Consider the following 16,155-nt stretch of genomic DNA (forward strand, 5'->3'; position numbering starts at 1 on the left):
GATTATTTGCATTATCTGGGTTGACCCTAAGTGCAGTCACAGGTATTTGCTTTTTTAATTTAAAAAAAAAATTTTTTTAATGTTTATTTTTGAGAGAGAGAGAGAGAGAGAGAGAGAGAGACAGAACACAAGTGGGGGAGGGGTAGAGAGAGAAGGAGACACAGAATGTGAAACAGGCTCCAGGCTCTGAGCTGGCATCACAGAGCCCAAGGTGGGGCCCGTACCCACGAACCATAAGATCATGATCTGAGCTGAAGTCAGATGCTTAACCAGCTGAGCCACCCAAGCGCCCCAGTCACAGGTATTCTTAAAGACGAGCGCCACCACAGAAAGAGGGAAGGCAGTGTGAGTGGGGAGGCAGGGCTGGAGGGACATGCGCAGCCACCAGAAGCCGGAGGAGGCATGTGGCAGATAGATTCTCCTCTAGAGCCTCTGCGGGGGGTGCGGCCCTGCAGACGCCTTGATTTTGGCCCAGTGAAACTGGTTTTAGACTTCCGGCCTTCAGAAGTTCGAAAGGAAACATTTCTGTGATTTCTAACTGCTAAGTTTGTCCGGTAGAGTAGCCTTGGGAACGGGCACACTCTGGCCACACCCAAATGAGGATCCAACGTCATTTTTCCCATCAAGTGTTTCTTATTATCGGGGATTCCTCTTAGTAACATTTTGGGCGGTTCTTCTCAGCCGAGAATCCCACTGCATTCCGCTGAGAGAAGACAAGACAGGACATAGCCTTTCCTCCCAGAGAACAGTTTTGTTGGGGAGAGACAAGCACACGGCGTAGCAGGGCCTGCAGTTAGCACCAACCATTCATTCCTTCATTCGCGCAGCAGATACTTACCGAGTTCCTGCGATGCGCCAGGCGGTATTCTGGCGCTGCAGATATGTAAATAGATGGATTCTCTCCTGGGCAGCTTTTCGTTCTAGTGAGGGAAGCCATCTTCAAGTGGCAAGTGAACACAGCGTGCGGATGGCAGTAAGATACCGAGGGGAGTAGACAGGGAGATGGGGGGAGGGGTTTGGGGGTGTGTGCCACATAACGTAGAGCGGTCCAGGGAAGACCTCTGGCATAATGAACATGTCCTTTATCAGAGATCTGGAGGGAGGAGGCCGTGCAGCCGTGGGAGGGGGTGTCGGCAGGGGCAGCACCCTTGAGGAAGAGTGTGACTGGCGTATCTTTGTGGAAAATAAAGCCACCATCGCCAGAGTGGATGGAGCAGGTGTGGAGGAGAGGGGAAGAGATGGGAGGGAGGGGGGTGCGTTGTGAAGGGGCAGATCGTGTTGGGCCTCACAGGCCCTTGTGCGGTCTTTGGCTTTTAATTTGAGGCGGGAAGCCAGCACAGGGGTTTTGAGCCATGGAGTTAGTTAAATGATCCAACTTGGATTTTGAAAGGGTCACTCTGCCACGTGGAGCCAGGCGGCAAAGGGGCAGTGAAGAGGGGAGGTGAGGTGGGGGGCTCCTGAGGAGCCTCGGTGGAAGTTACGGTGTCTTGGGTCAGCCTCATGGAGCCGGTGGAGAGGGAGTGGATTCTGGATGTATTTTGAGCACAGACTCTATACTATTAGTGGTTCCGTGTGGGAAGTAAGAAAAAGCCAGAGCTCAGCGGTGACCCTTTTAAGCTGGGAAACTGGGAGATAAAGCTCCCTTTTACTGACCTGGGAAAGGCTGCCCGTGGAACACGCTTAGCGGGGCAGGCAGGAGTAGATTTTGTGTGTCCACTTGAGACGCCTGTTAGACACGCAAGTGGACAAGGCAGTTGGATGAAGCAAATTAGCGTTCGTGGGTGAGAACCTACCTGTCAGTGTAAAGGCTCTTGAGGTTATTGATTTGCTCTTATGCGGGACATGACCTTAGCACTCAGTCCTCACCCACGTGAGGCAGGTGCCGGGCGGGAGCTCAGGCCACACACGTCTGAGGAGGGAAGAGGGGAGCCCAGCCTCCAGTACTGCCCTGCGTCCTGGTCTTCAGAGGGGCGGTAGCATGGCCAGAGAAACAGTCCGGCCTTGGCGTGAGTTCAGTTTTTCCGAGAAGCTTTCCTCCAGCCGGTCGGTAGATGCCCCTGCTCTGTATTTCTGTACTTTCCCTTCCTGCTTGAGTAAAATCCCTCATTTGTCTTCCCCTACTACACCATAATCTTCCTAAGAAAAAAAGCTATGTCTGTTTCTCAGAAGTCTTTTTTTTTTTTAATTTAAAAAAAAAAAGATTATTTTCTTTATTTTGAGCAGGGGAAGGGCAAGAGAGAGAGGCAGAGAGAGAATCCCAAGCAGGCTTCACGCGGAGAGCGCAGAGCCCAATGCAGGGCTCGATCCCAGAAACTGTAAGTTCATGACCTGTCTTAAAATTGAGGGTCAGTCACTTAACTGACTGAGCCACCCAGGCGCCCCTCTCAAAACTCTTGTCTTGTTTTGTTTTGTTTTGTTTTGTTTTGTTTTGTTTTGAAGTTTGTTTTAAACTTAGAGAAAGCTTGAGTGGGGTAGGGGCAGAGAGAGAGGGAGAGAGTATTCCAAGCAGGCTCCACACTGTTAGCACAGAGCCCAACGTGGGGCTCTAACTCACGAACTGTGAGGTCAAGAGTTAGGCGCGTAACCGACTGAGCCACCCAGGCGCCCCTCTCAAAACTCTTAACTTAGGACTGGTGCCCTCTAGTTGTTCAAAGTGTTAGGTAGTATTTATGGGTTACTTTCTATGATTCTACCTCACACCATTTGAGATACTACTCATGTTCTTTTATCAGCACATTAAAAATCAGCACAGCGTCCGTCTGGCACTGTGGGGCATGCCTGCTAGGTAATCGGGTAGATTCCCTTGTAAGTGTGGACGGAAGAATAGCTAACGTGTCCGACCAAAAGTCTAACAAAAGGAGGGGGAAATTAGGGAAGACTGGGGAAGTGGACGGGGCATTGTCTGAGATGGACAGGCGACAGAAAGCAATCAAGGGAGAAAATTTCCAGTCACTTCCAAGCAAATGCTTCTGCCTCCACAGCCTTGGGCCGGATCGAGTCCTGCCTTGGAGCGAGGACTGTCGTGTGGTCACCGCATCGCTGCACGGCAGCTTAGACATGTGTGCGTAACATACGAAACCTTCTACTAGTTCACACCCCCCTTGATCTGTCAGTTCTACTTCTAGGAATTTATCCTGTAGAAACAAAAATCCAAAAGTTTTATATCCAAGTATGTGGATTGTATCATGCTGTTGCTTGCCTTTGGGTTACATAGAAGCGAAAACCAAATGTCTAAGTGGGGATCGAGTAAGAAAATTCCAGTACACGCATGCAGTGAAATACTATAAAGAATTGTGGAAGAATATGCAAATAATATATTAAATTGTCAGGTTAGTAAAAGTAGTTTCCAAAAAAAAAAAAAAAAAAAAGATTGTTCGTGTGTTCACTTTGTATCAGAACAATGAATAATATTTATTTTTTCTCTTTGGGTTTTTTTATATTTTAGAATTTTCTATTTTGTAGCTAAACTTAGGGTAACAATATTTCTTGTGCTCTTTTATAGCTATCTGAAGAAAAAGGAAAAAACTGATGAAAGTTGTGTATAGTCAGCATTTAACTTTAGGCTGTCTTACCTTGATAGCAGAACTTATGTAAATTTTTGTTGTCATATTACAAAATAGAATATATTCATTTCAGAAAATACAGCAAAAGGGCGCCTGGGTGGCTCAGTCGGTTAGGGATCCAACTCATTGATTTCGGCTCACGTCATGATCTCACGGTTCGTGGGTTCAAGCCCGACATCGGGCTTTGCACTGTTAGCTTGGGATTCTCTCTCTCCCTGTCTCCTGACCCTCACCCCACTGACTTTCGCTTGCTCACTTGTTCTCTCTCTCAAAAATAAATAAACTTAAAAAAAAAAAAAACTGCTACACACGCACGTATATATCCAAACTGTATACATAGATTTGATTTTTTAATGTTTTTTTTTAAGTTTGTTTATTTTGAGAGAGAAACTGCGAGTGGGCGAGGGGCCGAGAGAGAGGGTGAGAGAATCCCAAGCAGGCTCCACTCTGTCAGTTCGGAGCCCAACACGGGGCTTGAACTCATGAACTGTGAGATCATGGCCTGAGCTGAAATCTAGAGTCACATGCTTAACCGACTGAACCACCCAAGTGCCCCTACATGTAACTTAAAATAGAGGTTGGCAGGGACGCCTGGGTGGCTCAGTCGATTGAGCGTCCGACTTCGGCTCAGGTCATGATCTCACGGTTCGTGGGTTCGAGCCCTGCGTTGGGCTCTGTGCCGACAGCTCGGTGCCTGGAGCCCGATTCTGATTCTGTGTCTCCCTCTCTCTCTGCCCCTTCCCCACTCATGCTCTGTCTCTCTCTGTCTCAGAAATAAATAAACATTAAAAAAATTTTTTTTAAATAAATAAAAAATAAAATAGAGGTTGGCAGAGTTTTTCTGTAGGGGGTAGCAGGTGCTTTAGGTTTTGTGGGCTCCATACTGTTTCTGCTGAATATTTTTCTCCTCCTGCCTTCCTTCTCTTCTAGCCTTTCAAAATGTGAGAACTATTCTTAACTTACAGATCATAAAAAGACAAGTCAAAGACAGGCTGTAGTTTGCCAACCCTGATTTAAAGTACGTAATACATTGATTTTCAAACACCTGAGAGGAAAGATAAAAAATAAAAAGCCACTCGAGAGAAGAAGAGCATGATGCCACTTATACAAAGTATAATTTAGCAACAGTGAAATAAATGACTAATATATAATCAGAAACACAGCCCTAACGCGAATGTTGCCCAGATTCGCCGTTGGGCAGAACTTTATTTGGACGGTGGTAGAAATAGTCCCTGGGGCGTCTGGGTGACCCAGTCGGTTAAGTGTCTGACTTCGACTCAGGTCACGATCCCACGGTTTGTGAGTTCAGGCCCTGCGTCGGGCTCTGCGCTGACAGCTCAGAGCCTGGAGCCTGCTTCAGATTCTGTGTCTCCCTCTCTCTCTCTGCCCCTCCCCCGCTCACACTCTTGTCTCTCTCTCTCAAAAATAAACGTTAAAAAAAAAAAATTAAAAAAAAAAAAAAAAGTAGTCCCTAAGTAGAGTTGCTGAGAATGGGTCATTGGAAACATTTTAAAACGATATTACAGTTTCCCTTCTTTCATTGCCCTCGAATAAGACTTTACTGAAGAATAATGTTGTAGAACCTAAGGAATGGTTGCTATACGTCATTGAAATTAATTTCTATCAGTGAAGTCGATTGTGTGCGTTCCATCTCCGTGCTACACGGCCAGTTTAACGAAAGTGTCCTATAGTGAATGACATGCTATGTCTTTTCCATGCAATGAATGAAAGAACCTGTGAATTTCTTTTCTAGATCTGCTCAGTGAAGGAGCGGCATGCCAGCGAAATGAGGGACTTACCGAGTCGCTATGTTGAAATAGGTATGCCTTCCGCGAGTATAACACGTCAAAAGAGAGTCCATTTTAGTAAAGGGAAACCTAAAATCGTGTTCGCCTTTGGGGCTCGTCCCTTGGCACCTTAGTGAAGTAGGTGGAGAGGCTTTTGTTTTAAGTTTTGAAACTTTGCTATAGTATTTTTTTTTTCTGTCTGTATTTCTACTTTTTAGATGGTACTTATGTAGTTGGCTTTGAAGTTGAATAACCATGGGTTCAGGTTCTGGTTCTGTTGTTTCCCACCTGGACTTTGGACAGATCCCTACATGCCTCTGCATTCTCATCTATAAAATGTGAGAAAGAACCCCTGCCCCACGGGTGTCGTTGAGAATTCAGAGAGAATTCGCGCACGCGCAGCCCATAGCATGGTCCTGACACCTGGTCCTGCCCACGATGTACCCTCAGAATACTCCCCTTCGTCGTCACCTGACCGGACCAGGCTGCCGTGATCTTTTCTCTGGGTCGCTGCCACAGCCTCCTGACTGGTTTTTCTCCTGCCACCGTGAATTGCGGGGATCTAGCCTCCCCACCGCAGTCAGCATACAAAGCAGATCATGTCACCACCCTTCAGCCCATTCCCATGTTTGTGGCACAGAGAGGAGACGCGTGGGATCTGTGTTGGCCCTCACCCGCGCCTCCAGCTTTAGCTCACAGCAAGTTTCTCTAACGTCTCTGCACCACGGCCACACTGGCCACCTTTCACCCATCCATGCTCCTTCTTCAGGTCTCTCTAGAAAGCTCTTCTTGCCCGTTTGCGCTTCCTTGACCCTTAATCATTCTTCAGCTCAAGGATTGCTTGAGAAAGCCCGCTGCACCTTGCTGACTGGGTCAGCCCCTGTCCTTTCTCACTCCTGTTTCACTTGCCGTGATCGTGCGATTTTTCAGCGTGGGTCTGTCTCTTCCAGCAGACTGTAACCTCCCTGAGGGCTCGCACTGCGTCTGCTTTGGCTCAGTGTTTGTGTCTCAGACGCCCAGCACAGTGCAGGTACTAAGTAATGCCATGTACTGAACGAATTGGCGACTCAGGGACAGCTATTCAGGAGAAGTGTGCCGAGAATGACACGGCACTACGTCTGCATCTTGGTTTTAGAACTCAGTGTAAAAGTTATTTGGACACAAGGGATAAAAATAGAGTGACTTTTGCCGATTGAATAGATATAGTGAGAGCTGTTTGGGATTATTCAGAACCAAGCAGAAGGAGACCAAGTTATGTGATGAAGCTGTTTTGCCATCTTAGAAATCAGCTGAAGAGCTCATTTCCCTATTTGGATGGGAGGCGGGGAATATCAGTTTGAGTGGTTCTTACAACAAGGTGAAGCTGAGACAAATAATCTGCACACGACTGTATTTCTGGAAACAGAAAGGTGTGTGGTACCTCCATGGCTAACATAGTCATAGGTTTTAAATCTGGGGTGTTTTGTACTTGAAGACAGGAGTGGGTTGGGTGACAGGGTTTCAATAACTTTCTGCCTTAGACGGAGAAATAAATCCACAGTTCGGATTGCGCAGAGGATGGACGATAAGCATGTGTAGAATATGATGGTACCAAGAAAAGCCAAGGAACGAGGAGCTAGAGAAAACTGAAAACTACAAGGTCAGGGTCATTATTTCTGTGTCTCCATCTTCTTTCCTGCTTCCCAGCCAAAACCTCTGAACATCTCAATGCATAGTGTCCTGAGAGAGAAGTATTCAATGTTTTAAATACAGATGAGTGGCGGGGAATGGGGGTTGGGGTAGCGAAAACCCTGGAAGTTTTTGAGGATGGAGGAATTGCCAGGAAGACACAAAAGCGTAGCAACTGTCTTCTCTCCTTAGCTGGTGCTGATCACTCACACGAGCGGTGCAGGTCAGTCCCCTGTGTGGTTCACCTCACTGTCATGGCAACCCCCTGTGGGGCAACTGGTCTGCTCCTCAGTCTTGTTCACAAAGACAGTTGGGGCTCAGGGACATAGCTATCTTGTCTAAGATCTTACTACAGTGGCGTTAGACATGGACAGACTCTAGGGGCACCTGGGTGGCTCAGTCGGTTAAGTGCCCGACTTCAGCTCAGGGCATGGTCTCATGGCTTGTGGGTTCGAGCCCCACGTCGGGCTCTGTGCCAACAGCTCAGAGCCTGGAGCCTGCTTCGGATTCTGTTTCTCTCTCTCTCTGCCCCTCCCTGCTCACGCTCTGTCTCTGTCTATCTTTCAAAACTAAACATTAAAAAAATTTTAAAAAAAGAAATGGACAGACTCTGGCTGCAGAGCCACCGGCAGCTTCCAGGAAGGCAAGGCGGTTTGCCGAATTCCTGTGTGATCTTGATGAGCCTTCCTGAGCCAAGCTTTCCGTACCTGTAAAGTGGAGCTGATAGTACCTACCTTCGCAGGCAGTTGTGAGAATTAGACATTAAGTAATGTCTTGATCTCGGTGCTTGGCATACAGTAGGCGCTCACTGAATCATGGTGGTGATTATCACTGTGCAGACTTCCATCCCAGCTCTGTGACTGCTAATGGCTGGCCCAGTGGTGGCCCCGGAGCCCTGGGATCATGTTATTAAAGTATAGTTCATCTGGACTACAATTTATGTGCAATAGACCGTGTGTGGGTGCTGGCAATATCACATTACTGACGTTTTACTACTGTGGTTAGTGGTTAAGTACCATTTTTTCCCCTCTTGAGAGCAAACCTTTAAGAATATAAACCATTTCCACAGCAGGAGGCAAAGTGGTTTAGATAAGAGTCCTTGACGAGGATAAAGGAAAAGAGAAATATTAGGAGGTCTGGATTACAATTTGCTTTAGCCCTGAACAGTGTGAGCCACACTGTTCTTTAGTAAATGAGGTGAAAACGGCATTGAGGTTAAAGAACTATCGGTGCTGTACATTTCTTAGGAGCCAAATGTTTGTAGCTCTTCCCTATAAATCAGAATCTCAAGAACAACACAAAAAAGGTTTTGCTCTTTTAAAAGGATATTAATTTATTCTTATAAATGAAACGAGTGACGATAATGAATATGAGGCTTACTGGGCAATCACCAACCCTTGAAAAAATTCTCTCTACATAAGGCTTTTTGGATGTCATTTCTTTTTCCAAATTACATTGTGGGTTTTTTTTTTTTTAAGTTTTTATTTATTTTTGAGAGAGACCAAAACAGCATGAACAGGAGAGGGGCAGAGAGAGAGAGAGAGAGAGAGAGAGAGAGAATTGAGAGAGAGAGAGAGAGAGAGAGAGGGAGAGAGAGAGAATATCCCAAGCAGGCTCCACGATATCAGCACAGAGCCCAGTGCAGGGCTCGAACTCACGAAACCGTGAGATGATGAACTGAGCTGAAACCATGAGTCAGATGCTTAACCAACTGAGCCACCCAGGCGCCACCAAATTACATTGTTAAAAGTAGGTTCTGGTCTAAGCCTGCCATAATTATTTGAACTTGGATCTCTTGCACTATCACGGGACTCCCTTGCTCTGTGGCACTGTTCACCAAAGTCTTCCGTGGTCTTCCAGGAATGGCAGTTGGAGAGCTCTTGAGAAATGAAGCCTGTATTTGTGGGTCATTTTCTGGGTGTCCTGCCAGGACAGATGGCTTACATGTGAGGAATTCACGATTGACTTCCTAGTCTTGATTTCCTATGGAAGCTTATTTCAAAAAACAAAAACAAAACCAGAAGGAATCAAAGGAAATATTATATGGGAATCTGTGTAAAATGATAGAAGCTAGGAAGAAAGGGAGGAGAAAAGGGATGTCTTTTCACTTTAATTAAGCAGTGGCCGTATCTTCAGTGATTGTACACCGTGGCTCTTTGAATTTAGCACATTGTTCTATTTTTAGCCTCTTGATTGATTGGGAAAACAGTGACCTGGAAATGAAAGATCTGCGTGCTGGTGGAGACAAGCGTGAGACAATAGTCTTGGCTAGATCTAAGTGTGTCTTCCCGTCCACCTGTTACTATGCTGACCCAGATACGCGGGTTCCATGTGAGTGACATGGTTCATCTCCCTGGCTGAGTCTCAGCAGGAATCAGAACGGTTCTGGTATCATTGAGAGTGTTTTCACTCAAGAATCTAGCTTTATTTGGTGTTCTGTTATAAATTCAGTTCGACTCTCTTATAATCTCGTAATTCTTCTTTCTGCATTAAATTTTTTCTGACATCTTATCATGAGAAAAATTAAAACATACCAACAAGCGAAGAATTCTCACAAAACGAGCACCCATGTAAGCGTTCCTAGGTTCTGCAGTTAAGATTGCGCTGTATTTGCATGTCTGGTCCTCTGTCCATTCCTCTTCAAAGTCAGGACTCTTTCCCTCTCAGTGCTGGGAACTCAAACGTTTGTTGTTGGGTGTGACATTGGTAAATTTTCTCCGTAGCAAGTATCAGTAGGAAGTCTGAAACACTTGATGTAGCAAATATATTTTGTTCATTTTATAAAAACAACCACCAGGCACATGCCACGTAGATAGAATTTCATTTAACCTTCACAGCCAGATGAACAGGGCTGTTAGCCCACTTCATAGGTGAAGAGACTGAGGTTCGGAGGGGTCAGGTAACCTGCTCAGGATCATTACATTCATAAGCAAAGAAAACAACGTTTAAACTCAGGATATGCCGAGTTTCAAAGCTGTTGCTCATCGTCCCTTTGCCATACACTCTCACATGCATTCCCTCTATCTCACGCCGGTCCTCAGCTGCAGCCAGAGGAACTGACGAGAATGATGGAGGCTTGCCGTGGGCGTTCAGATAAAAACCATAGGGTAGAAAGTCTATAGAATCCAAACACCCCTTTCAATATGCCAGTGATATTACCCGTTCTTCAAAAGCCAGATGAAATTCCGTGGATTTTTTTTGTCTTTATTTTGGTTCAGCCAAGTATCCCGTTCGGAGAAGTAGTTATGTTAGTTCCCCTTGTTTTATTCTGGGACTGATAGCCCTTCACTGTTCGTCTTCCAAATTGTTAGAGAACATCTAGAATATAGGTGCTTAAAGGGAACCAACTCCAGATTGTGATGTGATGCTTTCAAACGTTTGAAGAAGAAAAGCTTTTGTTTGCTCTTTTTTATTGTTTGACTTCAGTTTAGTTGACGCATCAAGGTTTCGGAGCGGGGGAGGGGGGGTTGGTCTCTAAAATTATTTCTGTTTTTCAGTTTAATTGTGGTAAAGCTTAAGGTAAGATCTACCCTCTTAATGTTTTTTTAAATGTTTATTTGAGAGAGAGAGAGAGAGAGAGAGAGAGAAGGGGAGGGGAGGGGTAGAGAGAGAGGGAGACACAGGATCTGAAGCAGGCTCCAGGCTCCAGGCTCCAAGCTGTCAGCACAGAGCCTGATACAGGGCTTGAACCCACGAACCATGAGATCATGACCTGAGCTGGAAGTTGGACACTTAACTGACTGAGCCACCCAGGCGCCCCTGCCCTCTTAAATTTTTAAGTGTACAATACACTGTTGACTATGTGTACAATGTTGAACAGGAGATCACTAGAGCTCACTCATGTTGTTAACTGAGACTTTAGGCCCATTGATTAGCAATTTCCCACTTTCCCCCTCCCGCCCTTGGCAACCACCATTCCACTCCTTGATTCTATGGGTTTGACTCCTGTAAATACATCCTAGAAACGGAATCATGCGGTATTTGTCTTCCTGTGACTGACTTGTTTCACTTAGCATAGTGTCCTCAGGGTTCATCCGTATTATTACAGAATTGTCCTCCTTTGTCCTCCTTTCTTGAAGAATTGTCCTCCTTTCTTGAAGAATTGTCCTCCTTTCTAAAGGCTGAATAATATTCCATTGTCTGTCAATATACCACATTTTACTTATCCATTCCTCTGTTGATGGACCTTTAGGTTGTTTCTACGTCCTGCCTATTGTGAATAGTGCCGCCACAGCGACCGTGGGAATGCTAACGTCTCTTTAAGATACTGATTTTAATTATTTTGGCTAAATACACAGAGGTGGGATTGCTGGATCATACGGTAGTTCCATTTTTCATTTTTCGTGGAACCTCCATGCTGTTTTGCATGGCGCTGGACCACTCTGCTCTCCCCCCAGCAGCATACAAGGTTCCAGTTTCTCCACGTCCTCACCAACATTTGTCTTTTCTTTTCTGACAATAGCCTATTTACAACTGAAAGTGTAACTTCTTGGTTTGACCCTTTTGACCCAGCAGGTCCTTGACCATTATGACCTTTTCCGCAGCGTAAGCAGCGTGTTGTGAGCCGCTCCCTAAATCACTCCTCATCCGTGCTGCTTCCTGAGTGCCAAAGTTGAGATGAGATTATCACAGGAACTGAGCTCTGTCATTTAGCACAGTGGTGTGGTGAACATTGATTAGAAAATATGCAATTAAATTGCGGACTACACTTGCTTTAAATGGCTTTTGTCTTATGTGTACTATTGGCTCCTGGCTTGAATGTTTTTGTTATTTTGTCCATTAGTCATCCCCTTCTATTTTATGCCTGTGTATGAGGTCTTCTCCCTGGTTTGCTGATGTGAAACATGGTAAAGTCGCTTTTACTTTCATGCATCTGCTTCACAGCACAGCCCTGAAGATGTTGGAATGTTGTAATATCCAAATGCATTTTCTTAAATCAGTGGTCAGCCTGACAGAGTGTCCAAACTTACTGGAGAGTCATTATGAAATACTAATACTAGCGACTGAGGGGTCACATTCTCTTGGGAGGAAGGCAGTATCACAAAGGGACCTTGATGCTTTTTTCATAAGTGAATGCAAGACAATGAAAGATAATTGTTCCTGTTCGGAAATTGCTTGAGAAACTCCTGTTTGTTTGCTTTTTAAGACTGAGAGGCCAAAATCTATAGCATATGATTTTATTTAGCTCCAGTAAAGATTCCAAATCCTCTGGGTCACATCTGCTGGGGATTTTGAAAGCAACAAAGTGAAAACAAGGGCCTAGAACAAAGAAGGAGTGCAGATTGTGCTGAGTGCTTTTGCGCTTTGTAGCACAGCAAATTCAAGGGAGGGGCCAGGCACCCCGGCCGCCGGCCACGGAACCACCAGAGGACTGTCAAAGCCTTAACTTGCATTTCTGCCAACTAACTATAGCACACTTTTAACCTGAGTATCTTTGTTCTGATGTATGCTTTCTAGTGTGAATTCTATCTGGGAAAAGGAAGCCTTCAGATTCCTGCTTGAGTTACCTTCTACTTAACTTGAGTTAAGAGGTTACCTTCTACCTAACCTCTCTGAGCTTTAGTGTCCAGTCCCCCCACCCCCGTCCCAAAATCAGTACAGGGTGGTTATGGTAAAAAGAAATCATGTCTGTACAATATTCTGCATCCTGCCCCTCCGCATAGGGAATGTTCATTAAACGGGAGCTGTTCATAACACTACGATTATATTCAGTTACTCAGAGAAAAGAGAGAAAAACAGCATTTCTTTTAACAGTCAGACTAAAATACTTTTGTCCACAAAGTCATTTGAAATAGGGATGCCTGGATGGCTCAGTAGGTTAAGCATGTGACTCGATTTCGGCTCAGGTCATGATCTCACGGTTGGTGAGTTTCAGCCCCACGTTGGGCTCTGCTCTGATAGCACGGGGCCTGCTTGGGATTCTCTCTCTCTCTCCCTCACTCTCTGTTTGTCCCCTGCTTGTGCTCTCTCTCTCTCAAAATAAGTAAATAAACTAAAAAAAAAGTCAATTGAAAGAGAATTGGGGGAAAGGTATAGGTAAACATTTACCATTCCGAAGAGATTAGTATATTTCATGCCTGCATTTTTCAGTGAAATGTATCTTATAAACCTATATGATACAGATGCAAGTAATCAAGAATATTGATTTAAATATCACTTACAGGTCTGAATACACTGATAGTGAGACAATCTACTTGTGAATTATTTGGAAAATGGTCTTTGTGTTCAGACCTAAAATCTTGATTTTTATCCTTTACAATCTGGTATACATTTCTAATACTTTTTTAAAATGAAAACATTTTAATGAGCACTTACTGCATTGTTTTCTTTCATGTTACAAACACCATACCCGCTCTTGAGGGGCTGATGGTCATTGCTGTTTTCACCCTTTTCCCTACCCTTCGGAAAATAAATTCTCTCACTTTGTACAGTACCTTTTTTTATGTATATTTCCATTTTTGCATAGCGTGTTGTATTTTATTTTATTTTATTAATTTTTTTTTTTTTTTTTTTTGGTTCTAGACTCAGGCTCATTTAAGTCAGACAGGATCTTTAACATTCTGATACTTCTCAAAGAATGTCTAATCCAAATTGGTGCTCGGCGATTCTTTTTTTGAGTAGTTGATAACCAGAGATGTAAGGCGCAAGGTACCAGAAAGGTTTTGCTAATTTCTTTTTCAGTCACGCGGCAGTCGTTTGGAAACCATTAGCGGGTCTGCTGTCGGAGGTCCAGCAGTACCTGCGTATTTGTGACTCTAACCCTGACGCCATTGCCTGGCTGATGGAAAGCTCGTGTGTCACCCTGTAGCATTTTGTACTTGGAGGATTCTCAGAAGCGGCAGCATAACTCTTCAGTCTGCCCGAGTCGTCACCTGACAAGGGAACAGCTAAGTCACGCGACCAAAACCACATTGACAACGTTGACCACACAAATGAGCGACAGAGTGGACCTGAGAGCCCCAGATACGAGTGAGCGGGAAGGCCCACCGATCGCCGCCAGACCCGCTGTGGGGCCCATGTCTGTGTGAGAGCAAGTAGAGGGTGGAGGGGAGCCAGGGGGCATCTGGTGAATTTGAGGTCAGGAGAACTCCCGCACGGCAGACGGGTGTTGCCAGGAGAAGACCACTGGCCGCTCAGTGGGTGCGGGGACCGCGTTGAGGAGCATGAAAGCTGAGTAGGATCGGGACTGTAGAAAGGAAAGAGAAGGGACAGTGAAAGTGGGGAGGGAACAGGGCCAGGAAGTCTCAGAAAGCAAGAGGCTGGGTTTTTAACACTCCCTCCCAGAGGAGGGAGTGCTCTGCTATGTTTGAGGAGCTGTCCCAGCCCCTGCCTCTTCCTAAGAGATCAGGGACCGTGTTGTCGCCCACAGATGAGCACCAAAAGGCACCAAGGTCAAATCCCATACTCAGGCTTAAGGAAAAGTAAACAAGGAGCAGAATAACATCGTTGGCAATGAAAGCAAGAAACCAGAAAGAAACACCCAGAACAAGCGGGAAGACTTTTTTTTTTTTTTTTGAATTAGACACGAAAGAACAAAAAAATCAATTTAAAGAAAATTTCAAATGAGATGACAGAAGTCAAGAAATATTTATAAATGAAAGGTCATTTCAGAAATGAAGATTAAACTAGAAGGAACATGGCCAAACAGAAAGACCATGCCGTCAGAGAAATTGAAGGGGGAAAAGAGGACAATTTGAAAACATCGCAAAGCAAGAAGAAAAAGATTTAACAGTGAAATGATAAATACCAAAGACTGGCAAAGATGATTCAATTGACAGGTAAGGGTCCCTGAAGGAAAAAAAAAAGACAAGACAGAGGAATGGAGCAGATCCCAAACGCAGTAATTCAAGAAAAATTTCCTGAAACTACGAAGAAACGAAAAGTTGAAGCTAGAAAGTCATACCCTGTGTCTCTGAAAATAGTGACCCACAAGGAGCACCATCAAGGTATGTTTGGGTAAAGTGACTGGACTTTTAAGACAGACAGTCTGTCGGGCGTCTAGATCTGCGCTGCCCCGTTGTAGTGCTGGATTGAACTGTACCGCACGCAGGATTCTAACGACTTAGTATGAAAATAAGTAAATTGTCTCATTAATTTTTTTATGTTGTTCCATGTTGAAAACATTTTAGATACGTTGCAGTAAATATGTTTTAAAATTTTTATCTCTTTTTACTCTTCAGTGTGGCTACTAGAAAATTGAAAATTGCATGCGCAAGTTGTGTTTATGGCCTGCGTTAATATTCCGTTGGACGGCGCGGATCTAGAACTCCAGGCCCCCTTCTGCATCAGAGTCCCCATTCTGCATCCGTAGTACCTTCCTAGATAGAATTTTCCCGCGAATAGTCCTTTTGATATTTTCTCCCCATATGCTTAGCATCTCTCTTTTTTTGTCTTTTTCCTTGAATTCTTCTTCTAGCGTTTCAGGGAATTTTTATCTTCCAGAATAAGCCAGGGCACAGCACTGCTTCAGCCCTAACAGGCACCTCATTGCTTCATCAGTCCTACTTGAAGTGAGCACAGCGCCCCCTACAGGGCCCTGGAGCCATCCCCACACTCTGTCTTTGTCTCCCTCTAGGAATGGCATTTTTCTCTCCTCTTTCTTCCCCCTCACCAGCATTGAACTTCTGTTTTGTTTTAGTGCTCTCTAACCAAATTTGTCTTTATTTTCTTTGTGATTTATCTTTTTTAGATAAACCATTTAAAAGATGAGCTTCTGTGGCAATAGACCTAAAAACTCTGTGTGTTTAAACTAGTTTTCTTTTAGGCAAAAAATAAGCAATCATCATTAGAATGATTAAAAGCATTGATATGTGGGAAAGAACAGAATTTCAGGGAAAATAAATTAACTGAAACTTCCACTGGTCCATTGGAAAATTTGAAATAGAAAGCCCGGTCATTACTGGAAGGTATTTAAAAAAATCAGCCCATAACGTTTTATATCATTTATGCATGTTCTTCAGGAGAATAAACATTACCATTCCACATTTCCTTCTCTTGGCACTAATCTTGACACGGTTTTTATGTACAACATCCTTTCTTCGTAAATAGCATTTCTCTAGTTTGTAATTTAGTTACTGCCTAAATTACTACTAAATCTCAGGAAAGTCTGGTAAGGTTTAGTACTTAACAAAAGCATT

General features: G+C 44.5%; 1 protein-coding gene across 2 annotated transcripts in view; it reads left to right on the top strand.

Annotated features, from left to right (window-relative positions):
- The window catches only part of VPS41 (VPS41 subunit of HOPS complex), a 186,199-nt gene that overhangs the window by 111,956 nt on the left and 58,088 nt on the right, over positions 1-16,155 (top strand). For both annotated transcript variants that reach the window (XM_043588529.1, XM_043588530.1), the window contains one exon: positions 5,317-5,383. In XM_043588529.1, coding sequence (XP_043444464.1) covers positions 5,317-5,383 — 67 coding nt within the window. The remainder of the gene's footprint in view (positions 1-5,316; positions 5,384-16,155) is intronic.

This window comes from Prionailurus bengalensis, chromosome A2 (genome assembly GCF_016509475.1).
Source record: "Prionailurus bengalensis isolate Pbe53 chromosome A2, Fcat_Pben_1.1_paternal_pri, whole genome shotgun sequence".
NCBI lineage: Eukaryota > Metazoa > Chordata > Mammalia > Carnivora > Felidae > Prionailurus > Prionailurus bengalensis.